Source organism: Oryctolagus cuniculus, chromosome 19 (assembly GCF_051225735.1).
Source record: "Oryctolagus cuniculus isolate XC-2025 breed Fujian yellow rabbit chromosome 19, ASM5122573v1, whole genome shotgun sequence".
Taxonomy (NCBI): domain Eukaryota; kingdom Metazoa; phylum Chordata; class Mammalia; order Lagomorpha; family Leporidae; genus Oryctolagus; species Oryctolagus cuniculus.
In genome coordinates, this window is record NC_142885.1 from 55,205,693 (window position 1) to 55,230,000 (window position 24,308).

Below are 24,308 nucleotides of genomic sequence, written 5' to 3' on the forward strand. Positions count from 1 at the left end.
TGCTAGTTCCCATTCTTCCAGCCTGGGCAACTTATATCCTGAAGCTTGTTTCTCGCTTGTGCAACAGCTCTGGCCCTGGGCCAGCGAACTTCCCCATTGTCAAGTGAGCCATAACTACACCTTCTCCAAGGTCTGAATTCCAGCCTTTGGGAGGGGGGCCTTCTTCCAAGTTTGTTTTTTAAGAGTTCTCTTCACCTCCTTATTGTCTCATGTTTACTAATTCTTAAACGTTCCCTAATCAAATTACTCGATGGTTTCCTGTCTCCTGGTAGGGACACTGGTGGATATACCTGCTTACTTGCCGGGTGACTTTGGTCACATCTCTGAACCTTTCTGAGCCTCCCATGCGAAGTGAAGACAGTATTAGCACCTACCTACTTCAGATGGTCATGAGATTTTTAAATGATGCAATACATGAAAGTAGTTAACAGACTTTTTTTAAAATTTCTGTTAGATGAAGTGGGATGAGGGACAAGGGAAGGCTGTGAAAGAGACTACCAAAGTGAAGGAATTTTAAAGAGGGTCATTAATAAAGCTAAGTGGGAGGTCTTTATAAATTCCCTCTTGGAAAATCTGGGAACAAAGACTATATTGTCATAAAGACAATGTTACAGCTTAATAAAATTAGTTCCTTTTCCCTCTTTACTTAGTGGAAAGTGTTAAACTTATGATTATAAAATAAAGTATATCATTGTAAAAATTTAGAAGAATAAGGAAGGAGGATGGAGGGTGGGAGTGTGGGTGGGTGGGAGGGTGGGGAGTGTAGGGTGGGAAGTATCACTCTGTTCCTAAAATAAGTGAAATTTGTTCACCTTATTTAAACATTGAAAAAATATTTAAAAAGGGCAGCCAACCTAGGAAACACTTAAAAAAAAGATTTATTTGAAAGGCAGAGTTACAGAGAGAGAAAGAGAGAAAGTAAGTCTTTCATCTGCTGGTTCATTCCCCAAATGGCCGCAATGGCTGGAGCTGGAGCTCCTGATCTGGAGCCAGGAGCTTCATCCGGGTCTCCCACATGGGTGCAAGGGTCCAAGGACTTGGGCCATCTTCCACTGCTTTCCCAGACCTTAGCAGAGAGCTGGATAGGAAGTGGAACAGCTGGGACGCGAACCAGCATCCATATGAAATGCCAGTACTGCAGGCTGTGGCTTTACCTGCTGTGCCACAACACCGGCCCCAAGGAAACACGTTTTGTAAATTCTGAAATCAGTTGCCGGAGATCTATGGCAGGTATGGAAATAGAAACCAAGAAAGATACACTGCAGCTGACAGCAATAGAACATAGACTAACTTTGGATATCACTCTGTCACTCGATATCCAATTATGGCTAAAAATGACTTTGAACAAGCCATCCCAGAATAGAGCAGCTTCATGGATTATTTTCATTTTGCAATTCAATGGCACCCATCCTGACTGATCATCTGACCATGAATCCTAAAGAAGTGGTTAGATTTCTCATATTGCTTATGGGCAGCAGTTAAGATGTCCTGTGGGATGCCTGCATTGTCTATAGCAAGGCCTGGGTTCAAGTCTCAGTTCTGTTCCCATTCCTGCTATGTACACCCTGGAAAGCAACAGACTCAAGTACTTGGCTCCCTGTTACCCATCTGGATTGAGTTCTTGGTTCCCGGCTTTGGCCTGGCCCAGGCTGTTGTGGCCATTGTAGACGAGAGACCTCTCTGCCTTTCAAATAAATCATTCAAAATGAAGAAGAAGACATTGTTTTCTTCCCTTTCCACTTCCTTGCTCTTTCTTTTCTTCTTAATGAAAATCAGAGGTGGAATAAGAGTAGAAAAGAAAATACAGTATTTTTAAGGAGTGTGTTTCCTTCTGTTCTTGGATTCTAAATATTATCAGGGCATGATGAACATAGATGCAAAAATCCTCAATAAAATTCTCGCCAATAGAATGCAACAACACATCAGAAAGATCATCCACCCAGACCAAGTGGGATTTATCCCTGGTATGCAGGGATGGTTTAATGTGCGCAAAACAATCAATGTGATACACCACATTAACAGACTGCAGAAGAAAAACCATATGATTATCTCAATAGATGCCGAGAAAGCATTTGATAAAATACAACACCCGTTCATGATGAAAACTCTAAGCAAACTGGGTTTGGAAGGAACATTCCTCAATACAATCAAAGCAATCTATGAAAAACCCACAGCCAACATCCTATTGAATGGGGAAAAGTTGGAAGCATTTCCACTGAGATCTGGGACCAGACAGGGATGTCCACTCTCACCACTGCTATTCAATATAGTTCTGGAGGTTCTAGCCAGAGCTATTAGGCAAGAAAAAGAAATTAAAGGGATACAAATTGGGAAGGAAGAACTCAAACTATCCCTCTTTGCAGATGACATGATTCTGTATTTAGGGGACCCAAAGAACTCTACTAAGAGACTATTGGAACTCATAGAAGAGTTTGGCAAAGTAGCAGGGTATAAAATCAATGCACAAAAATCAACAGCCTTTGTATACACAGACAATGCCATGGCTGAGGAAGAACTTCTAAGATCAATCCCATTCACAATAGCTACAAAAACAATCAAATACCTTGGAGTAAACTTAACCAAGGACGTTCAAGATCTCTACGATGAAAATTACAAAACCTTAAAGAAAGAAATAGAAAAGGATACCAAGAAATGGAAAAATCTTCCATGCTCATGGATTGGAAGAATCAATATCATCAAAATGTCCATTCTCCCAAAAGCAATTTATAAATTCAATGCAATACCAATCAAGATACCGAAGACCTTCTTCTCAGATCTGGAAAAATTGGTGCTGAAATTTATATGGAGGCACAAGAGACCTCGAATAGCTAAAGCAATCTTGTACAACAAAAACAAAGCCGGAGGCACCACAATACCAGATTTCAGGACATACTACAGGGCAGTTGTAATCAGAACAGCATGGTACTGGTACAGAAACAGATGGATAGACCAATGGAACAGAATTGAAACACCAGAAATCAACCCAAACATCTACAGCCAACTTATATTTGATCAAGGATCTAAAACTAATTCCTGGAGCAAGGACAGTCTATTCAATAAATGGTGCTGGGAAAATTGGATTTCCACGTGCAGAATCATGAAGCAAGACCCCTACCTTACACCTTACACAAAAATCCACTCAACATGGATTAAAGACCTAAATCTATGACCTGACACCATCAAGTTACTAGAGAACATTGGAGAAACCCTTCAAGATATTGGCACAGGCAAAGAATTTCTGGAAAAGACCCGGGAGTCACAGGCAGTCAAAGCCAAAATTAACATCAAATTGAGAAGTTTCTGTACTGCAAAAGAAACAGTCAGGAGAGTGAAGAGACAACCGACAGAATGGGAAAAAATATTTGCAAACTATGCAACAGATAAAGGGTTAATAACCAGAATCTACAAAGAGATCAAGAAACTCCACAAAAACAAAACCAACAACCCAATTAAGAGATGGGCCAAGGACCTCAATAGACATTTTTCAAAAGAGGAAATCCAAATGGCCAACAGGCACATGAAAAAATGTTCAAGGTCATTAGCAATCAGGGAAATGCAAATCAAAACCACAATGAGGTTCCACCTCACCCCGTTTAGAATGGCTCACATTCAGAAATCTACCAACAACAGATGCTGGCGAGGATGTGGGGAAAAAGGGACACTAACCCACTGTTGGTGGGAATGCAAACTGGTCAAGCCACTATGGAACTCAGTCTGGAGATCCCTCAGAAACCTGAAGATAACCCTACCGTTCGACCCAGCCATCCCACTCCTTGGAATTTACCCAAAGGAATTTAAATTGGCAAACAAAAAAGCGTCTGCAGCCTAATGTTTATTGCAGCTCAATTCACAATAGCTAAGACCTGGAACCAACCTAAATGCCCATCAACGGTAGACTGGATAAAGAAATTATGGGATATGTACTCTTTAGAATACTATACCGCAGTAAGAAACAACGAAATCCAGTCATTTGCAACAAAATGGAGGAATCTGGAACACATCATGCTGAGTGAAATAAGCCAGTCCCAAAGGGACAAATACCATATGTTCTCCCTGATCGGTGACAACTGACTGAACATCAAAAAGTAAACCTCCTGAAGTGAAATGGATACTATGGGAAACGGTGACTTGATCAGCATAGCCCTGACTGTTAATGAACAACTTAATACATTATCCCTCTTAGTAGTTTTTTTGTCTATTCTACTTAATATGACTGGTTTAATTCTGTAATTAATACACAGTTATTCTTAAGTGTTGAAATTTAACTGAAATGTGATCCCTGTTAAACATAAGAGTAGGAATAAGAGAGGGAAGAGATATATAATTTGGGACATGCTCGGGCTGACTTGCCCCAAATGGTAGAGTTAGAAACATACCAGGGGACTCCAATTTAATCCCATCAAGGTGGCATGTACCAATGCCATCTCACTAGTCCAAGTGATCAATTTCAGTTCACAATTGATCATAATGAAAGGACTAAGAGTCAAAGGGAGCACATAAACAAGTCTAGTACCTGCTAACACTAACCGATAGAATAAATAAAGGGGAGAGTGATCCAACATGGGAAGTGAGATACTCAGCAGACTCATAGAATGGCAGATGTCCTAAATAGCACTCTGGCCTCAAAATCAGCCCTAAAGGCATTTGGAGCTGGCTGAAAAGCCCATGAGAGTATTTCAGGCATGGAAAGCCAAGACACTCTGGCAAAAGATCTCTGTGAGTGAGATCTCAGTGGAAAGAACGGGTCTTCAAGGAAGGAGGTACCTTTCTCTGAAGGGAGGAGAGAACCTCCACTTTGACTATGACCTTGTCTAAACAAGATAAGAATCGGAGATCTCAGAGGGCTTCCATAGCCTTGGAAACTCATGACTGGAGCATAGGGAGATTACTGATGCCATAGACAGGAGTGTCAATTGGTAAAGTCAACAACAAGAGTCACTGTGCACTTACTCCTCATGTAGGATCTCTGTCCTTAATGTGCTGTGCATTGAGATTTAATGCTATAATGAGTACTCAAACAATATATTTCACTTTGTGTTTCTATGGGGGTGCAAACTGTTGAAATCATTACTTAATGTATACTAAGCTGATCTTCTGTATATTAAGATAATCGAAAATGAATCTTGATGTGAATGGAAGGGGAGAGGGAGTTGGTAACGGGAGGGTTGTGGGTGGGAGGGACGGTATGGGGGGGAAGCCATTGTAATCCATAATTCGTACTTTGGAAATTTATATTCATTAAATAAAAGTTAAAAATAAATAAATAAATAAATATTATCAGGGCAAAAATTCTCTTACAAAGGTAGAATCTTGGTTGAGTTGATTTTAGACTTTTTGGTATGAAGTTGGTGTGTGTGCACATGCACTCATGCTTCTGGGAAAGATTTATTCCAGGCTTTATGTGCTTCTTATCCATAACCAGATGCTAAAACAGAACACTCTTGCTCTACAGGCTGTTGCCTCTGCTAGCACACATTTCTGGCTGTTCCTAATCAAATATTCAGAATACTCAGGAACAAGTGCTCTTTCCCTCTCTGATAAATGCTGCTCCCATATTTTTAGGAGAGAAAACAAGAATTTAACCAAAGGTCTTTGGATTTGCACACACTGTATGCATAGGCCACCACTGAAATTTGCAAAGAAGGGAACAAACTTTCTCTTTGGGGAAAATCTTTATTACTTAAGTGTATTTACACCAAGATACACAAACACAGCAGTGTCCCTCTATGCATCGAGGTGTAATGAGACATAAGGGTCACTGGCTGCAACTGAATCTCATGGCACCATATTTTAACGAACATCTGCTCTTTTATCTGGATTAGCAAAGGTCAGGAAGACTTGTTCCAGGGTTATCTGACTGATGGAATAATCTTCTAAATTGAATTGCTCTTTAGCTTTCTCCAACACACCAAACACCTTAAAGAACAACAACAAAAATTGCAGTTACTATGCAGTTTTCTTTCCAGCCTCCAATCCAGATGAGTCTTTACTCCACTTCCCCTAACTCATGTCAAGTTTATTTGGAGGACAAAAGTCACAGAAGGGCTAGACAACAAAGAATAGGAAATACTGAAGCCAAGAGGTTGCAGTTCTCTATTCCCATTTTCTTGATGGATGTAGACTAACAATGGAATTTAGGGGAAGACATCAAAGCAATTGAGTTCTAGGGATATTGGAAAAGAAACCTGCAGCCTCTGCATCTGTCTGAATCCCAAATACTTTCCATTATTAGTGCTATCTTAATATGCAATGTTAGAAGGACATAGTTACAATTACAATCATCACCTTTCCCCAGCTGTTTTTCTTGCTGGGAATGTAGTAATTAAGGAATCCTTGGCCCTCTTGCTTCAATTCATTACCTAAGAAAGGAAAATAGTACAGGTGAATAATATTGCAAGTTTCACTTATAATTGCCAAAAACATTGCTTTATTAACTTAATTATGTGGGCTAACACAAAAGGAAAGAGAACTGAAAAAAGAATAACAATCTCTTCAGTGCATACAACACGGTTAATGATTCCAGAAGATGTAAACCCCATGGAATAATTATTATGTAGAATTCATGGAGGATATTAAGGACACAAAAATTTGTCATTTCACATGCCCCAAGTAAAAAATGTGGGCTTTCTAATGTTACTACTAGACTTTATTCCTAAACAGTGTGCTGAGAATATGAAGTGGGAGGGTTTTCTTCCTGGTTATTTGAATAAGTGCATGTACAGTGTGTCTGAAGGGGAAGAGTAGGTCAAAGCTTTCTTGGTCTCCTCATGATTATGCCATCTCTATGCCACATGAAAGACAAAATCATACATATACTTGTAAATCATCAAAGTCAGGCCACATATTCTTGCTACTATTACAAGTAAATTCTATTGGCAGAATGACAGGGAAGAACATAGTATCTATTTCAGTTTTAGAACAAACAAATGTGTTTGCATTTTTCATTTAATATTTATAGAGTATTACAAACTAAATTAACTGGGATTAAAACATTTATAAAATACATTTGTTATGGTGTGTGATTTTTCCTTTTTATTATTAACATATAATATCTTCATAGTCACATAGTTCTCTTTATTATAAAATCTTTCAAACATAGAGCTTAATGAGTTATTTAACACGAACACACATCGAAAACCACCCTATCCAGATCAAATAATAACCCAGATAGCCATCCTCATGTGTCACTTCACACCTGCTGTCCTACACTGAACATAACCAATGCCTTCATTGCTGTTATGAGCATTTCTTCTAAAAATTATTTATTTATTTATTTGAAAGGCAGAATTACAGAGAGACGGAGGGATAGACAGAGATCTTCCATCTACTGGTTCATTCCACAAATTGTCTCAGTGGCTAGGGCTGGGCCAGACAGAAGCCAGAAGCCAGGATCTTCTTCCTGGTCTCCCATGTGAGTGCAGGGGACCAAGCACTTGAACCATCTTCTGTTGCTTTTCCCAGGCCATTAGCAGGGAGCTAGACTGGAAGTGGAGTAGTTGGGACTCAAACCAGCACCCATATGGGATGCCAGCATCGCATGCTGTGGCTTTACCCACAATACCACAACATTGGTCCTGAGAATTTCCTTTTCATATTCCCTTTTATATATATATATATATGTATATGAACTCCTAAAATTATAATTTGAATTCTCCTACTTTTGACTTTATGAATGGAATCATCAAGTGTCTATTCTTTCCTTCATTTTCATGACTCAGCATTATGCCTGCAAGTTTTGTTCATGTTGTTGCACACAGTTATTATTCATGCATTTTCTTTTTTGCACAGTAATCTGGCATATGAATATTCCATAAATTATTTTCATTTGACTACTAATAGACACATTCTAATTTATTTTATTGGGGTGCTTTTCAGAGATATAACCTACTCTGCAGAAATAGAATTATGTTGTTTGTGATTTCTGCAAAAAGCATAAATGGTCACTTAAATTTCCTTGAAACTATATAGAATCATTTGTCCTAAAAATTCTTGATGGCTGTGATAAGTCTTTCTAAAAGCATATATTCCAACTGCCTTTTGTTAGTAATATTTATTTCCTTCTTTTTAAAAAATATTCACAAATTATTTTAAGACACACATACAAACACACACGCACACAGAGGGAGAGGGAGATAGAGTAATAGCTGGCACTCAAATTAGAACTCTGATATGGGTTGTGGGTACCTCAAGTGGCAGCATAACCCACTGCACCACAATGCCCTCCTCTATTTCTTTTCTTTTTTTAAGGATGGATATTTATATAAAGGTTTTTGTTAAGTTCCCTTTTTATTCTTATATTTGAATAGCTATTTGGTCAAGAAGAGTAAAAGGAAAGATTGGGCAACCACCACCTCATAGTTGAGAATGTGTCTCAAACGCATTTCTATTAAAGTGCGTGGGTCCAAATCCTTGAGGATCAGATAATGTTTTGTGTCCCTCTTTCAAGCTAAGCAAGTTGCTAGGACGGCACACAGTAAATGAGGTTTTCTGGTCATAGCTTCTCTTTGTAGGGATTTAGGTACCACATCAAATAGAACTCTGATACATTAAGTACTTGAAAAATATTTGCCAAATGAATGTGTATGTAAATATTCATTTATTCATGGATTATAATGTCCATCTGCATAAATCATAGGCACATTATAATCTCTATGACCAATACTGAAGTAATTATTTTTCCTACACATTTTCTTCTTTTATCCATTTATTGCCTATTTTGCAATCTCCATTCTTATAATCACATTCTTTTCCATTGCCTGAAAGATGAAATTCCATCTCCTAACCTAATATACTAGGAACTACTGTAATTTTTTTTTCAGGTTACCAATGTGGAAAGTGAGATGAAAACAAGAATTATTAGAATACTTGCTATATCCATACTAAGATGAGGAAAGAGAGGTAAAGAACAGCAATAAATAGTTCCTGCCTCTTGTACTAAGCCAAGTAGGCAGAGAGGTACTCATAGAGCTTAGCATGGAGAAATGGAACTAGTTTTGAAAGCAAAGAAAGAAATTTAGTGGTTTGTTCTTGCTTTCAAAATCATATGCTGGATGAGACAGTAGAAAGCCAGTTAGATTTTTAGCACAAGATAAAGTATATTAAGATTTATTGATTTCGTTATGGACTGAATGTTATCTCTTCCAAATTTTTTTACATTGAATGAAGCTGTAACCCACAATGTGATTTTGTTTGGAAATGGGGCCTGTAAGGAGATTATAACATTTAAATGAAGTCATAAGAATGGGCCTCTAATCCCTATGAGGAAAGTGATGTGATGTGTACATACAGAGTAAAAGTCCTATGAGGACACAGCAAGAAGGAGGCTGTCTTCAAGCCAAGGAGAGAGATCTTAGGAGAAACAAAACCTGCTGACACTTTGAACTTGGACTTTGAGCCTCAGAACTGTAAGACAATAAATATTATTTAAGCTACCCCGCTTGTGGAATTTTGTTACAGCAACCCTAGCATACAATTACAGACTGTATGTTCAAATAATTGAAATTATACTCAAACTTTGCGGCTTTAAATTTGTGACTTGAGATAATAAGTAATATGAATAGTGCAAACATACAACTGCCCAACTAGCTCATGTTACTGGTGAGTAGTTCTGTTTTCAGGAAAACTCCTTAGCATAACCAGACATAATAAGTTTATAGGAATACACATCCAAATATAAACTCTTTATGCAAGGTCAAAAACATATAAATAACTCACAGGAAACAATTATTGAAGACATGCAAGATAAAGACAATGAGAATGGTAAGATTTAACACACTTCTAAGTGAGCCCAGCCTAATTTACCTGGGAAAACATCATAAATAAATGCTTTAAAATCATCTATTGTATCCTTATTTGTATCAGCCTTGAACTTGACATTCACAGTGTAAATATTGCCAAATTTGTTCTTGAGGTGTTGAGGGCTGCCCAGGCACACAAACTTTCCCCGCACCATGATGGCCAGCCTGGTACAAAGGGCATCACATTCCTCCATGCTAGAAAAAAAAAAAAAAAAGATACCAGAAAGGTTAGCCTAAAACTGTCCCACTGGAAGATATTTTGTAATTCAAACATCCAGGATTTTGTGACTGTCTTTGAAATGGGAAATTGCATTTGCCCATCACATGTAGAAAAAAGGAGAGATTTTCAAATGCAAAATTGGAGAGGATTAAGTCTTCAAAGGAACTATAATTCCTACCCTTTCCCCATTCTTGATTATTTAATTCAACAGAGATTCTTGGCAATTCCACTTATTTTGATTACTAAAAAGCTCACCTACTCAGGCAAATTTATTGTCCAGTGTTGCCTGACCCAAATAATTCCCTCCCTCATAGTCATTACAACTCTCCCTAGCCCACAATCAAGCATTCCAATGAGCCACACCTGTGGGAGGTGATGATGATAACTTTGCCACTTTCACGGATCTGTGTCACTACATTCCAGAGTAGACGTCGGGCTACTGGGTCCATGCCAGTTGATGGCTCATCCAGGAAGATCACTGAGGGTTTTCCCATTATGGCAATAGCAGTACTCAACCTACGTTTGTTTCCTCCACTTGGTGGTCAAGGAAGGAGAGGAGAAAGTGGAAGAAGTATATGTATCTAAACATTACAGTAACTTAATACATCATATGAATAGAATATATATATATATATAATTCACATACATATTTATGGTATGTGGAAGTGCACTTTAAAAAATTTTAAGTGACACATACCAATTGAAAATATTTATAGAGGATGATATTTCAAGGCACATATACAATGTGTAATGATCAGAAGAGGTATTCTTTTGTAATGCAATAGCTACAATTCAAACAGAACAAGGTTTGTGAGTTTTATCTCTCTAAAGGAAGATGTGGTACTAGTGCATCTTTTCCACTGCTGGCTTTTCAACCCAGGCAGGGCATTATATTATTTCATAATCATTGCCTCTGTTTGTCAGTGGAATGTAGTATCACAGGGTGGTTCCACAATCTTGGCTGCAATGAGGACACTATTATGGTATAATATTTTACCTGTAGGTGTAGATAAACTTGTCAGCATGGGATTCCAGGTTCAGCAACTCCAACAACTTTCTCACATAATAGGAAATCCTTCTCTCGGGTACCCCCCACAACCTAGCATACATTGTCAGTATTTCTCGAGCAGTCATGTATTCCAGCAAGGCATCAAACTGTGGACAATAACCAACTTTTGACCTTATCTGAAATAACAGAATAGCAACAAGTTAACAGTAAGTTAATAGTATATATGGATGACATAGAGCATATAGTAAACTTGGATGACATTGAGGACTCAAAATTCTTTAGTCCATTGTTCCAAGGGTGTTTTCCTCCATCCCCATACACTTTTTACAAAAAAACTTCTTATCTTCCAGTGATTGTTAGATATAGCTGGAGGCTATTATCATGTACTGGAATTACAAGATGTGTATAAATACATTTCTATAGGATGAAGTTATCTTCATATCATAATGTCATCGTCAATATATGAAACAAATGAAAAATAATTTAAAAATGAAAATAGTATACCTATTTACAAAAGCATTACACTACAGTGCTGGCCCCAAATTTTAAGTTTTTTCACAAAAAAAAAAAGGTATGTGCATTACCATATTCATTGACTGAGTTTATTTAATGATCAAGTTCCCCCCTTCCACTCAGGTTGGACCAAGTGAGTAAGGTGAGTTGGATTTTGGTATTTCCCTTCCCTCAGCTTATTTAGGCTTTGATAAATCCCCAAAAAGTTAGGTTACTATTAGAGAATTCCTTCTAAATTTTTACAACACAATAACAAAATGCTCTGCATATTTAAAATATGTGGTAATTGGGACTGGCACTGTGGCATAGCTGGTAAAGCCACTGCCTGCAGTGCTGGCATCCCATATGGACGCCAGATCCAGTCCCAGCTGCTCCACTTCCGATCCAGCTCTCTGCTGTGACCTGGGAAAGCAGTCAGTGGAATATGGCCCAAGCCTCTGGGCCCCTGCCCTCGCGTGAGAAACCCGAAAAGAAGCTCCTAGCTCCTGGCTTCAGAATGGCGCAGCTCCAGCCATTGTGGTCATCTGGGGAGTGAACCAGCGGATAGAAGACCTCTCTCTCTTTCTCTCTCTCTCTCTGCCTCTCTGTAACTCTGCCTTCAAATAAATAAATAAATCTTTAAAAAAATAAAAATATGTGATAACTAATAGAGTATCAAAAATGTAATGTATTGGAGTGAAATGGACATTTTGAGATCGATGATTGTTTATAGCCCTTGTCTCTACTGTTGAGCAAGAGTACTATTTGTTGAACTCTACGTAGTATAGGGTTAATCTTATGAGGGTAAAGTAAACTGAAAATAAATAATTTAAGAGTGGGAATAGGAGAAGGATGAGGAAGAAAGGTGGGAGAGCAGGCTGGAGAGAGGATAGGGTGGGAAGTATCACTATGTTCCTAAATCTGTATATAAGAAATAGATGAAATTTGTGTACCTTAAATAAAAGCTAAAAAATGAATCTTGATTAAAAAAAAGGTTATTTTTCCTGTCCTACTTAGGTTGGTAGAGTAGAGGGATTTTTCTATAATAATCACTAGGAGAAGTAGGAAGAGCTCCATGGAGTAAAACAAAAATGTGGGGCTCCTAGGGACTGGGTCTCTATAGAGATTTTAATGCTCTATCCTTCTAATGAGCCACCAGCAATTCACCAATAACAGTTCAGGTTTTCCTGTCCTGGTACTGGTTCCCTCCATAGACTGTGCTCAGGAATTGGAGCCCTCACAGATGAATTGTGATTTTGTGTATTCACTTCTAAGTATCTCAAATTTGAGGGTAGTGATATGCCCTGTGACCCCTCTTTTCTTCTGATCTAGAAAGAGTGGTTTTTCAGTTTGTTCAGGTTTTCACTTGTTTGGATGGAGTGGTAACCTCCACGCTCCTTAAACGCCAGGCCAGAAACTTCAAGTCTAATTCATTTGGGGGAGGCTCCAGATCTTATCTGGCACACGTATTAGAGGCATTGCTTAGAGAACTTGCCTTTTCCAATAGCTTCAAAGAACACAAAAGATACTCTTACATTCTTCAGGGTTAAACTGTCTTTATAATCTGTTTTGTTTTTTTTTTTACAAATGTTGAATTCTTCTTTTTATTTTTTAAGGTTTATTTTACTTATTTGAAAGACAGAGTTACAGAGAGAGGTAGAGACAGAGAGAGATGTCTTCCATCTGCTGGTTCACTCCCCAGATGGCCACAACGATCGGAGCTGCACCGATCCAAAGGTAGGAGCCAGGAGCTTCTGCTAGGTCTCCCACATGAGTGCAGGGGCCCAAGGACTTGGGCCATCTTCTACTGCTATCCCAGGCCATAGCAGAGAACTGGATCAGAAGTGGAACAGCTGGGACTAGAACCGGCGCCCATATGGGATACTGGTGCTTCAGGCCAGGGCTTTAGCCCACTGCGCCATAGCACCATCCCCTCTGTTTTTTGTCTAAAAATATTTCTCTCTCTAGAATCCCTTGGATGAATCAGTAGTGTCAATATCAATGCTTATGATTCCTATCTATGATCTCCTACCACTTGCCTCTTTCTTGCACTTCAAAGTCATCATGCTTCTCATATCACAAACACTACATGTCTTACCTTTATGTTATTTTTGGTGATGCTGAAACCTTTAATGTACACATCCCCAGAGGTAGCACTGTCTTCTCCAGTCAAAATCTGGAAGGTAGTAGTTTTCCCAGCTCCATTCAATCCCAGCAATCCAAAGCACTCCTCATTTTTGATTGCAAGGGAGATATTTCTCACAGCCAAAACGGCTGGAAATTTAAAATATATCTTAGAAAATAAAGAAAACACAACAGGCACATATAAAATAAAGAATACTTATAGTTCAAATACAATCAACACCTCAAACCCCTACAGACAACAGTCCTCAGACAGTTTCACAAGAACTCTTGTTTCTACTGAGAAAATACAAGCAGATCCCCAAAGAAGGGCAATGAGCCCTCGACACTGATGACATCATATGTTGGCCAGTGAGTGACATTACCTTTATGAGTTCCCTAATAATAACTGTGGCATCCAGAAATTTCAGAGGCTGCCCCAGAACTCTGTCTCTTTCATCTTCTACATCTTCGTCTTCAGATTCTCCAGATAATTCCCTGGACACTGTACCCTGCATTTTCAAGACAAGAATCATATATGTGAATGCCATGTGGCATCTGGTTCTAGACTTGATAACCTCAGGAAGGCCAAACTGGGGGCTAACTTCAAATATGGCAAAACAGAAGGTTTTAATCATTTCCAAGAGACTTCCAATGTATCTCCTCAAATCTCAAGTACAAATTTATTCCCTACTACTAAAGTTGAGAAACTATGTTCCTAAGCATGAGCAAGCAGCATGTTCTATCAAAAGAGATGCTACAAAATGCTGCAGTTATAACAAATACCATTATTTTTTTTTTTTAAAAAATGTATGAGGTGTAGTGTTACACACACACACAATCTTCCATCTACTGGTTCATTTTCCAAATGGCTGCAATGGCCAGGACTGGGCCAGGCCAAAGTCAGGAACAGTCCATCTAGGTTTCCCATGTAGGTGGCGAGGGCCTAAGCCTAAGCACTGGGACCATCTTCCATTGTTTTTTTAAGTGCATTAGCAGGGGGCGGGCTAGTTCAGAAGAGCAGCTGTTGTAGAACAGGCATTCATACAGGATCCTGGAATTGTAGAGAGTGGCATAGCTGCTCTGTCATAACACTGGCTCCTATCATTAATTCTATTTAATAATGAAGCATATTCTGGCCTAGAAGATGCCAATAGAGTTGAGAGTAGGGAAAAGATCAGTTTTTTTCCTAATGGAAAGAAGGGAAAACATGGACAGCTTCATGTAGGGAACATCTAATCTGAATTTAAAAACAGTAATTAGGAATTCATGAGGTCTTACAATGGGGAAGACAGATGAAGGATGGGGCATTCTACAACAGCTAAAATGTCATTAGGCGATACAATCCTATTGCACCACTGTCCTTTGTGTGGTCTATTCTTGACTGAAATGCTATATGGTATATAAAAGGAGAATTCCTGGGTGAGTGTATATATATATATATATATATTCACATGCATATGAAGATAATGCTTTAGGAGATAATGCCAGATGGTTTCTCTGAGGGGGTGTCAGTTTACATTCCCAATTATTCTGCATCCTCAACAATAAGTATTTTGATATATATATATGTATATATATATACAGAGGTGTCTCTCAGTGGCTTTAATTTACATTTATCTGATGACTAATAATGTTGTATACACTTATATATGTTTACTGGATATTTGCATATCCTTTATTTTTGAAAAACCAATGTCCATGACTCAGCCATTTTTAAATTGAATTGCCTGAGAGATACAAGATGGCTGGATAATGAGAAGACTCACTGGTTTCAGCCACAGAAAGGTACCAGAAAAACAAAAAAGGATCATGTTCCCAGAGAACTGACTGAGAGAAATCTTCAGTGGAGAATGGACAGAACAGAGACTCTATGGGAGAGAGGACAGACATGTAACAGCTGGCTGCATACCTCCAGTGACTGTTGTGGCTAGGACTTGCCTAGGAAGCACAATCTTCCCAGGGCAAGGTGAGAGGATCCTGCCATGCCCTGTTACAAGCAGTTTTGACTGAGGAAGAATTCCACAGTCCCTGCTGAGTTCAAGTCTGACTTGAGGAGCTGCTGGGGGCTCGGCATCCCATTTGCTCCATGAAAGGAGATCACATAGCTCCTCTGCCCTCCTCCCACCAAAGCACCAGGACAATCTTCTGAGGTGGAACTACAACTGATCTTTGTCCTGACTCAGGGATTGGCAGGCAGCTTGCTTTGGGTATAGGGCAGCTCGCAGGGCAGCTCGCAGATACCCTATACCCCGTGACTGTGAAAGCTCTGGGCATAGACCACCAAACTGAAAGGGACATGGCTTGTGATTGGGATCATGGGCACTTACGCAGATGGACTCTGGAAACGGAGATCTCAATAGGCTAAGGACAGATCTTGCAGAGGTCTCAGGGGTCACACTAATGTGCTCTATAGGTTTATGTGCTGGAGTGGTTTGGGTACATAGGCACCATGAGCTCAAATGAGGCAGTGAATCAACTGGTTCATCTTGGCTGGGGCTGTGAGCATACCAGCCAGGGTCAACATCCCCTTCCCCTAACGACTATAGTCAAAAGAGCTAGCTGGCGCCGCGGCTCGATAGGCTAATCCTCCACCTTGCGGCGCCAGCACACCGGGTTCTAGCCCTGGTCGGGGCACTGGATTCTGTCCCAGTTGCCCCTCTTCCAGGCCAGCTCTCTGCTGTGGCCCGAGAATGCAGTGGAGGATGGCCAAGTGCGTGGGCCCTGCACCCTATGGGAGACCAGGAGAAACACCTGGCTCCTGCTTTCGGATAGGCACAGTGCGCTGGCTGCAGCACGCCGGCCGTGGCGGCCATTGGAGGGTGAACTAACAGCAAAGGAAGACCTTTCTCTCTCTCTCTTTCTCTCTCTCTCACTGTCCACTCTGCCTGTCAAAAAATAAAAATAAAAAAAGAGCTCTACCACACCCAACTTGGGTGTCACTCTGGACTCTTGTACCACCGACAAAAATGTGGCCAGAGCTCCCTGGCATCATACAGTTTTGGAACTCCAGTGAAAGCCCAAGGCATCCTCCCAAGCCAGAGAGGCACATTTCCAAGAACAAAGGCTTCAGAAGAGATGAAAACAAGTGATTCCCTTAATGCAAAAAAACCAATATAGAAATACAAGAGATGACAAAGAAGGTAATATTATTCCCCAAAAGGAACATCATATATATTAATATTGAACTGTGAAGATAAGGAGATTGATGAAATGCCTTAAAAGTGATTCAAAAGAGTGATTATCAGATTATTCAAAAACATAGAGAAACAGTTATAAGAAATAAGGAAATCCATACATGACACAGACAAGAATTCTACAAAGTAATAGAGATATTAAAGATATACTAAATGGAAAATATCAGAAATGAAGAACTGAAGAAGTCAAAAGAAAATACAATGTAAAGTCTTAACAGACTTTGTGGGCCGGCGCTGCAGCTCACTAGGCTAATCCTCTGTCTTGTGGCGCCGGCACACCAGGTTCTAGTCGCGGTCGGGGCGCCGGATTCTGTCCCGGTTGCCCCTCTTCCAGGCTAGCTCTCTGCTGTGGCCAGGGAGTGCAGTGGAGGATGGCCCAAGTGCTTGGGCCCTGCACACCATGGGAGACCAGGATAAGTACCTGGCTCCTGCCATCGGATCAGCGCGGTGCGCCGGCTGCAGCACGCCAGCCGCGACGGCCATTGGAGGGTGAACCAGCGGCAAAAGGAAGACCTTTCTCTCTGTCTCTCTCTCTCACTGTCCACTCTGCCTGTCAAAAAATAAAATAAATAAATAAATAAATAAATAAATAAAAACAGACTTTGTGAGGCATAAGAAAGAATATCTGATCTACAAGACAGGTCTTTGAAATACCTCAATCATACAAAGGAAAAAGAAATATAAATAATTACAAAGACTGAAAACAGTGTTTGGGATCTATGAGATACCATAAATGACTAAATATACGAGTCTTAGGAGTTCCTGAATGTATGGGAAAACAAGAATGACTTAGGCAGCTGATTCAGGAAAATAATAGCAGAAAACTTCCCTAATTTGGAGAAAGATATGGATATCTAAATATAGGAAGTGCATAAAACTCCAGATAGGCATGATCAGAAAAGATCTTGCTATGACACAGTATAGTCAAACTTTCAAAAGTAAACAAAAAGAAAATACCCTAAAGTGTGCAAAACAAAAATGCCAGATTACATTTAATGGATCCCCAATCACACTGACAGCAGTTTTCTAAACATAAATCCTGCAGGAAGGAGCTGGCATTGTAGCACAGTGGGTAAAACTACCACCTGCCATGCCAACATCCCTTATGGACCTTGATTCATGTCCCAGCCGCCCCACTTCTGATCCAGCTCTCTGCTAACGGCCTGAGAAAAGCAGCAGCAGATGGCTCAAGTGCTTGTGCTTCTGCTACCCATGTGGGAGACCTGGATGGAGTTCTTAAATCCTGACTTTGGCCTGGCCCAGCCCCAGCTTTTGCTGCCATCTGGGGAGTGAACAAGCGCAGGTGGAAGATTTCTCTCTCTCTCTCTCTCTCTCTCTCTCTCTCTGTGTGTGTGTTTGTGTGTTTCTTCCCCTCTCTCTGTAACTCCAATTTTCAATTAAATAAATAAGTCTTTAAAAAAAGAAACTTTGTGGGCTAGGCAAGAATGGAGACACATAGTCCAAGTCCTAAAAGAAAAATAATTTCAAAGCAGAATACTTTACCCAGTGAAGCTCTGATTTATAAATAAAGGTGAAATAATGATGTTCCAAGACAATCAAAAATTTAAAGAATTTGTCACCACCCAGCCAACCTTACAAATGACATTCAAGGATGTACTATGCACAGAAACAGAGAAAAAATAATCAGTATTGTGAAAGACTGTGAAGGCAGAAAACCTCTCAGTAAAAGAACAAAGGATATTCAAAACAAACATTAAGAATATTTTTGAAAAAATAGCAAGGATAAGTCATTATTTATCAGTAATAACTTTGGATGTAAATTGACTAAATTCTCCAATTAAATTGGATTAAAATGGATAAAAAATAAAACTCATCTATACGCTGCCTACAAGAAACAAACTTCACCACTAAGGATACACACAGACTGAAAATAAAAGGATAGAAAAAGATACATTACTCCAGGAAAATGAAAATCAAAAATGAGCAAGAGTAGCAATACTCCTATCAGACAAATAAGACACTAAGACAAAAACTTTTTTTTTGACAAGCAGTTAGACAGTGAGAGAGAGAGAGAGAGACAGAGAGAAAGGTCTTCTTTCCGTTGGTTCACCCCCCAAATGGCCGCTACAGCCGGTGTGCTGCACTGATCCGAAGCCAGGAGCCAGGTACTTCCTACTGGTCTCCCATGTGGGTGCAGGGCCGAAGGACTTGGGCCATCCTCCACTGCCTTCCCGGGCCACAGCAGAGAGCTGGACTGGAAGAGGAGTAACCGGGACAGAATCCGGCACCCCAACCTGGACTAGAACCTGGGGTTGCGGCGCCACAGGCAGAGGATTAGCCAAATGAGCCGTGGCACCAACCGACAAAAACTATTAAAAGAGACAAAGTCATTGTGCAATGATTCACGGATCAACTCAGCAAGAAAATGTGACTATAGTGCATGCATATGCACCCAATGTTAGTGCACCTAGTTATAAAAAAAGTGTTAAGAGATCCAAAGGGAGACATAAGTTCCAATATAATAATAATAGAGGACTTCAACACCCAACTTTTATCAGTGGACAGATCAACCAGAAAAAAATTAACAACAAACAATAGAGCTAATTTACACAACAGACAAAATGAACCCAATTTATATTTAAAGACCATTTCATCCCACAGCTGCAGAATACATTCTTTTCATCAGTGCATGGAACATTCTTTAAGATAGACTATATACTTGGCCATAAAACAAGATTAGGGGCCAGTGCTGTGGTGCAGTGGGTAAAGCCTCTGCCTGCAGTACCCGCATCCCATATGGGTGGTGGTTTGAGTCTTGGCTGCTCTACTTCAGATCCAGCTTTCTGCTGTGGCCTGGGAAGGTAGTGGAGGATGGCCCAAGTCCTTGGACCCCATCATCCATGTGGGAGACCCGGAGAAGGCTCCTGGCTCCTGTCTTCAAATCTGCACAGCTCCAGAAGTTGCCGCCATTTGGGGAGTGAACCAGCGAATGGAAGGCTTTTCTCTCTCTCCCTCCCTCCTTCCCTCTCTGCCTCTCTGCCTCTGCCTCTCTGTAACTCTGCCTTTCAAATAAATAAATAAATCTTTAAAAAAAAAACCAAGTCTTAACAAATTCAGAAAGCTAAAATCCTTTCATGTATATTTCTTATACCCAATGGAATGAAACTGGAAATTAGCAACTTAAGAATCACTAGAAAATATGCAAACACATGGATATAGAACAACATGATCCTGAATGAACAGTGGATCATAGAAGAAATCAAAAAATTCCCAGAAATTAATGAAGATGACAATACAACATATCAAAACTTATGGGATACAGCAAAAGAAAAATGCAAATAAAAACCACAATGAGGTTTCACCTCACTTCAGTTACAATGACTCTCATACAGAAATCAACAAAAAATAAATGCTGGCAAGGATGCAGGGGAAAGAGTACCCTAACACACTATTGGTGGGAATGTAAACCAGTATAGCTGATATAGAAGACATTATGGAGATACATCAGAAAGCTGAAAATAGACCTATATGACCCAGCACAATCCCACTCCTGTGAATTTACTCAAAAGAAAATAAATCAGCATATGAAAGTCAACTGTACCCTCACACTTATTGCAGCTCAATTCACAATAGCTAAGAAATGTAACCAACCCAGAGGTCCATCAACTGATGACTGGATACAGAAATTGTGGAATACATACATACATATATATATATACACATACATACACACACACACACACATATATATATATACATACATACTATATGTATATATAGTATGGAATACTATTCAGCCATAAAAAAGAATGGAATCCTGTCTTTTCCAATAAAATGGATAAAATTGGAAACCATTATACTTAGTGAAATAAGCCAGTCCCAAAAAGACAAATACCATCCCTGATCTGTGGTAACTAGTAGAGTACCAAAAAAAGTAATGTATAGGAGTGAAATTGACATTTTTGAGATTTGATGATTGTTTATAGCTCTTGTCTCTACTGTTAAAGAAGTGTTTTTTTTCTTCTATTTGTTGAACTCTTTACTTAGTGTACAGTTAATCTTATGAGTGTAAAATAAACAAACTAGATCATCGTAAAAATTAAGACAATGAATAAGAAAGGAAGGAAGAGTAAGGGTGGGAGTATGGGCAGAAGGGATGGCATAGTGTGAAGTATCACTATACTTCTAAATGTATATAAATGAAATACACTAATTCGTTCACCTTAAAATTTTTTTAAATTAAATAAAAATAAAAGGATAGAAATAGAATAAGACACACAAAAAAGTGGAAAAACCCTCCATGTTCATGGAAGAATCAATATCATCAAGATGTCCATATGAAGCAATTTACAGATTCAATTTGATCCTAATCAAAATACCAAGGACATTCTTCTCAGATCTAGAAAAAAAAGATCCTACATATCAGTGGAAATGCATAAAAAGTATACAAAAAAAAAAAAAACAAAGATAAGAAAAGAAATCAAAGAATTGAAAAAACAAAACACACAACAAAGAAATTAAAATTCAAAAGTTGGTTCTTTGAATTTGAGTTTGATAACCACCTAGCAAGAGTAATCAATGAAAAAGATAGGCAGATTGGGAAAGAAACCACAAGTTCCCAACAAACACTAAACACAAAAAGAAATCATGAGGAGCATGTTGTGACACAATGGGTTAAGCCACTGCTTGCAATGCCGGCATACCACTTCAGATGCCAGTTCCATTCTTGGCTGCTCCCACTTCTGATCTAGCTTCTTGTTAATGTGACCAGGAAAGCAGTGAAAGATGGCCCAAGTCCTTGGGCCCCCACCACCATGTAGAGACTTGGATGGAGTTTTAGGCTCCTGGCTTTAGTCTGGTGTAGCCCCAGCAGTTGCAATCATTTGGGGAGTGAACCCATGGGTGGAAGATCGCTCTCTCCCTCTCTCTCTCTCTTTCTCCCTGTCACCCTGCCTTTCAAAAAAAGGATATGAATAAATTGATGTCAATAAATTCCTCCTTCTGATTATGCCCATTGCCCTCAGGATCAAGTCCAAAATTCTCAGCCTTATGAGGTCTTACCTGACTTGGGCCCATCATCTTTGGCAGCCATCTTTCTTGCTCTACACAACTTGGACTTGACTTAAGGCATAACTAATTATTTGCAACACTTTGAATGTTTCCCGTCTTCTTACTTGTTGCTAAGTTGATTCCACTTCGACTTCACTTCCCTGAGCATCACACAGGATACATGGCTTGGTTTGCTGTCTTCCAGATACACTTTCAGCATTTTGTGATTTTAATCACAACACCTGTTTTCCTTATTGGTATTTTTGAGCTCTGATTTGATTCTCACCCTAAGGCCCTTCTTTTTGTATCTCTGTTCAAGTCTCTTTTCATCTCTCTTACAAGGTTTGGGATCTGTTAGCTCCTCTGGGACCTCTTTCAGGAGTCTGAGTCCTTACGTAATGTGATACCAGGCACATCATAGATGCCTAAGGAATAGCTTTGGAAGGTACAACCAATGACCTCAGCCTTGGGTGTCAGCCTTTACTTCCTAGAAGCAATGATGCCTAACTAGCTATTTTTTGTTGATTTATCCTGTGCCCACCCATTGAGAAGGACTGTACTTTCCTTTACAGATTAATATCTCAGCTAACAGGAGACTCTTAGAAGGCAATAGGTGCTTTAGCATCTGTCTCACTTCTAGAGGCACATCCTGGATCCTCCCTGCCTTTCATGGCTCACCTCATTCCTCAGTGGTATCAAAACTTTGTTTGATTTTGTGAAGAAAGGCCATGGGAGTGGTAAGAATTTGGACTGAGGTCTTAGTTTATGGGCAAGTCTTACCAGTTCATCTAATTTGGTAACAGAGAGGCCCTTTTGTCCTAAAATGATCTCTCCTCTGAGAATATTTCATGTAGTGTTTCTCACAGTGTGGGAATGTGTTATGTATGAAAATTTTCAGATTATACTCTAGATCTACTAAATCAGAAACTCAGAGGATAAGGATGAGCAATTTGTAGCTCAACAAAGCTTCTAGGGGATTCTAACAAACACTAAAGTATGAGAACGACTGTTGCAGAGCATTGCTAGCATGTGTGTGCTACAGGTGACCAGTGTCAGTATCACCTGGGAAATTTTATAACTATGCAGGGGTCAAACTGGAATGAATGGGAAGTTTTGGGAGGGAGCAACTGTGATAGGACAGTTGTTCAAGGGAAAGATTTCTATTATAATCCATTCAATATATATTGCATATTATGAGTGGTAAAGATCACGATGTTTTTAAAAAAAACCCACAAATTCAAATTGTGATGACCTGTGAATCATATAGCTACTAGTCAACATGGATTGACTGCTTTTCACATATCCAGTAATTAAGTGAAGTATGTGAGAAGCTATGCATTTGTCTTAGAGTGGTCTTTAAGGTCCATGTTCAGTCACTCACCTTATTAAGCTTTTTGTAGATACCAAAGAAAATATATTGAGTAACAAAAGTTCTCAATATCCATGCATAGGTATCCATAAAGAGAATCAAGATGAAGTAAGCAAATCCTGTGGCAGCCATTGCTATTATATATCTTCCGATTGTATTTTCATTCACACTAAATACATCACGTGCCGCTACTAATGACAACAACAACAAAAATGGTAGAGGCTTACTTTTAAAACAATTAAGACAATGAACAAATTGTAAAAAGCCAACAAACAGGAAGTACTATAGAATCAAATTGAGTGGTTATCAAATCAGCTCAGAATCAATATATTTACTGGCTATTTACCTTGAATGCTAGGCAATAAATACAAATTCTTTGAGAGGCAGAAAATTTTAATTCTACAATTTTTGTGTTGGCAGTAGTTCCAGGCATCCATTACCAACAGGCACCGTACAGTCACAATCATTGTGTGAATGTTCACACTAACCACAGCACAGAGTAGCAATAGAGGCCCTCCTTGCTCTTCAATATTCTTTCCTTTGACAATACTGCAAGTGGTGGCTCTGAAGGTGTACAGCAATGGCAGAAAAATCACCTGAGAACACTCGGACATATAAACTAACTTGTCCAGCAATACTTTGCATTCATTTTAAAAATTTAATTGTATTACATTTTATCTGTAGGTATTCTTCAGTGTTGTCATTTTACGTAGTTTTTGTAGTAGTTGCTTCAGGTGTTACACTGACTACAGTCTAATGCTGCCATTCTTTTTTATCAGTTTGAATGAAGCATAGAAACCTTTCCATACTTTACATCCTTTTACATTCTCCATTTATAATGGTCTTGAATGTTTCTCTTTATTCATTGAGAACAATGTAAGAAAATGTTATAAAAATGTTATACATTTTGCAATTAGTTTTTTTTTTTTTGACAGGCAAAGTGGACAGTGAAAGAGAGACAGAGAGAAAGGTCTTCCTTTTGCCGTTGGTTCACCCTCCAATGGCCGCTGCGGTCAGCATGCTGCAGCTGGCGCACCGCGCTGATCCGATGGCAGGAGCCAGGTGCTTTTCCTGGTCTCCCATGGGGTAGAGG

General features: G+C 39.4%; 1 protein-coding gene across 1 annotated transcript in view; it reads right to left on the reverse strand.

Annotated features, from left to right (window-relative positions):
- Nucleotides 1–5,790: 5,790 nt before the first annotated feature.
- LOC100352755 (phospholipid-transporting ATPase ABCA3) overlaps nt 5,791–24,308 on the reverse strand; it is a 182,954-nt gene continuing 164,436 nt past the window's right edge. Inside the window, exons 24-31 of the mRNA XM_089320830.1 lie at nt 23,228–23,403; nt 14,026–14,151; nt 13,617–13,811; nt 11,015–11,202; nt 10,381–10,551; nt 9,802–9,992; nt 6,286–6,359; nt 5,791–5,916 (exon numbers count right to left, since the gene is read on the reverse strand). Coding sequence (XP_089176956.1) covers nt 5,791–5,916; nt 6,286–6,359; nt 9,802–9,992; nt 10,381–10,551; nt 11,015–11,202; nt 13,617–13,811; nt 14,026–14,151; nt 23,228–23,403 — 1,247 coding nt within the window. The remainder of the gene's footprint in view (nt 5,917–6,285; nt 6,360–9,801; nt 9,993–10,380; nt 10,552–11,014; nt 11,203–13,616; nt 13,812–14,025; nt 14,152–23,227; nt 23,404–24,308) is intronic.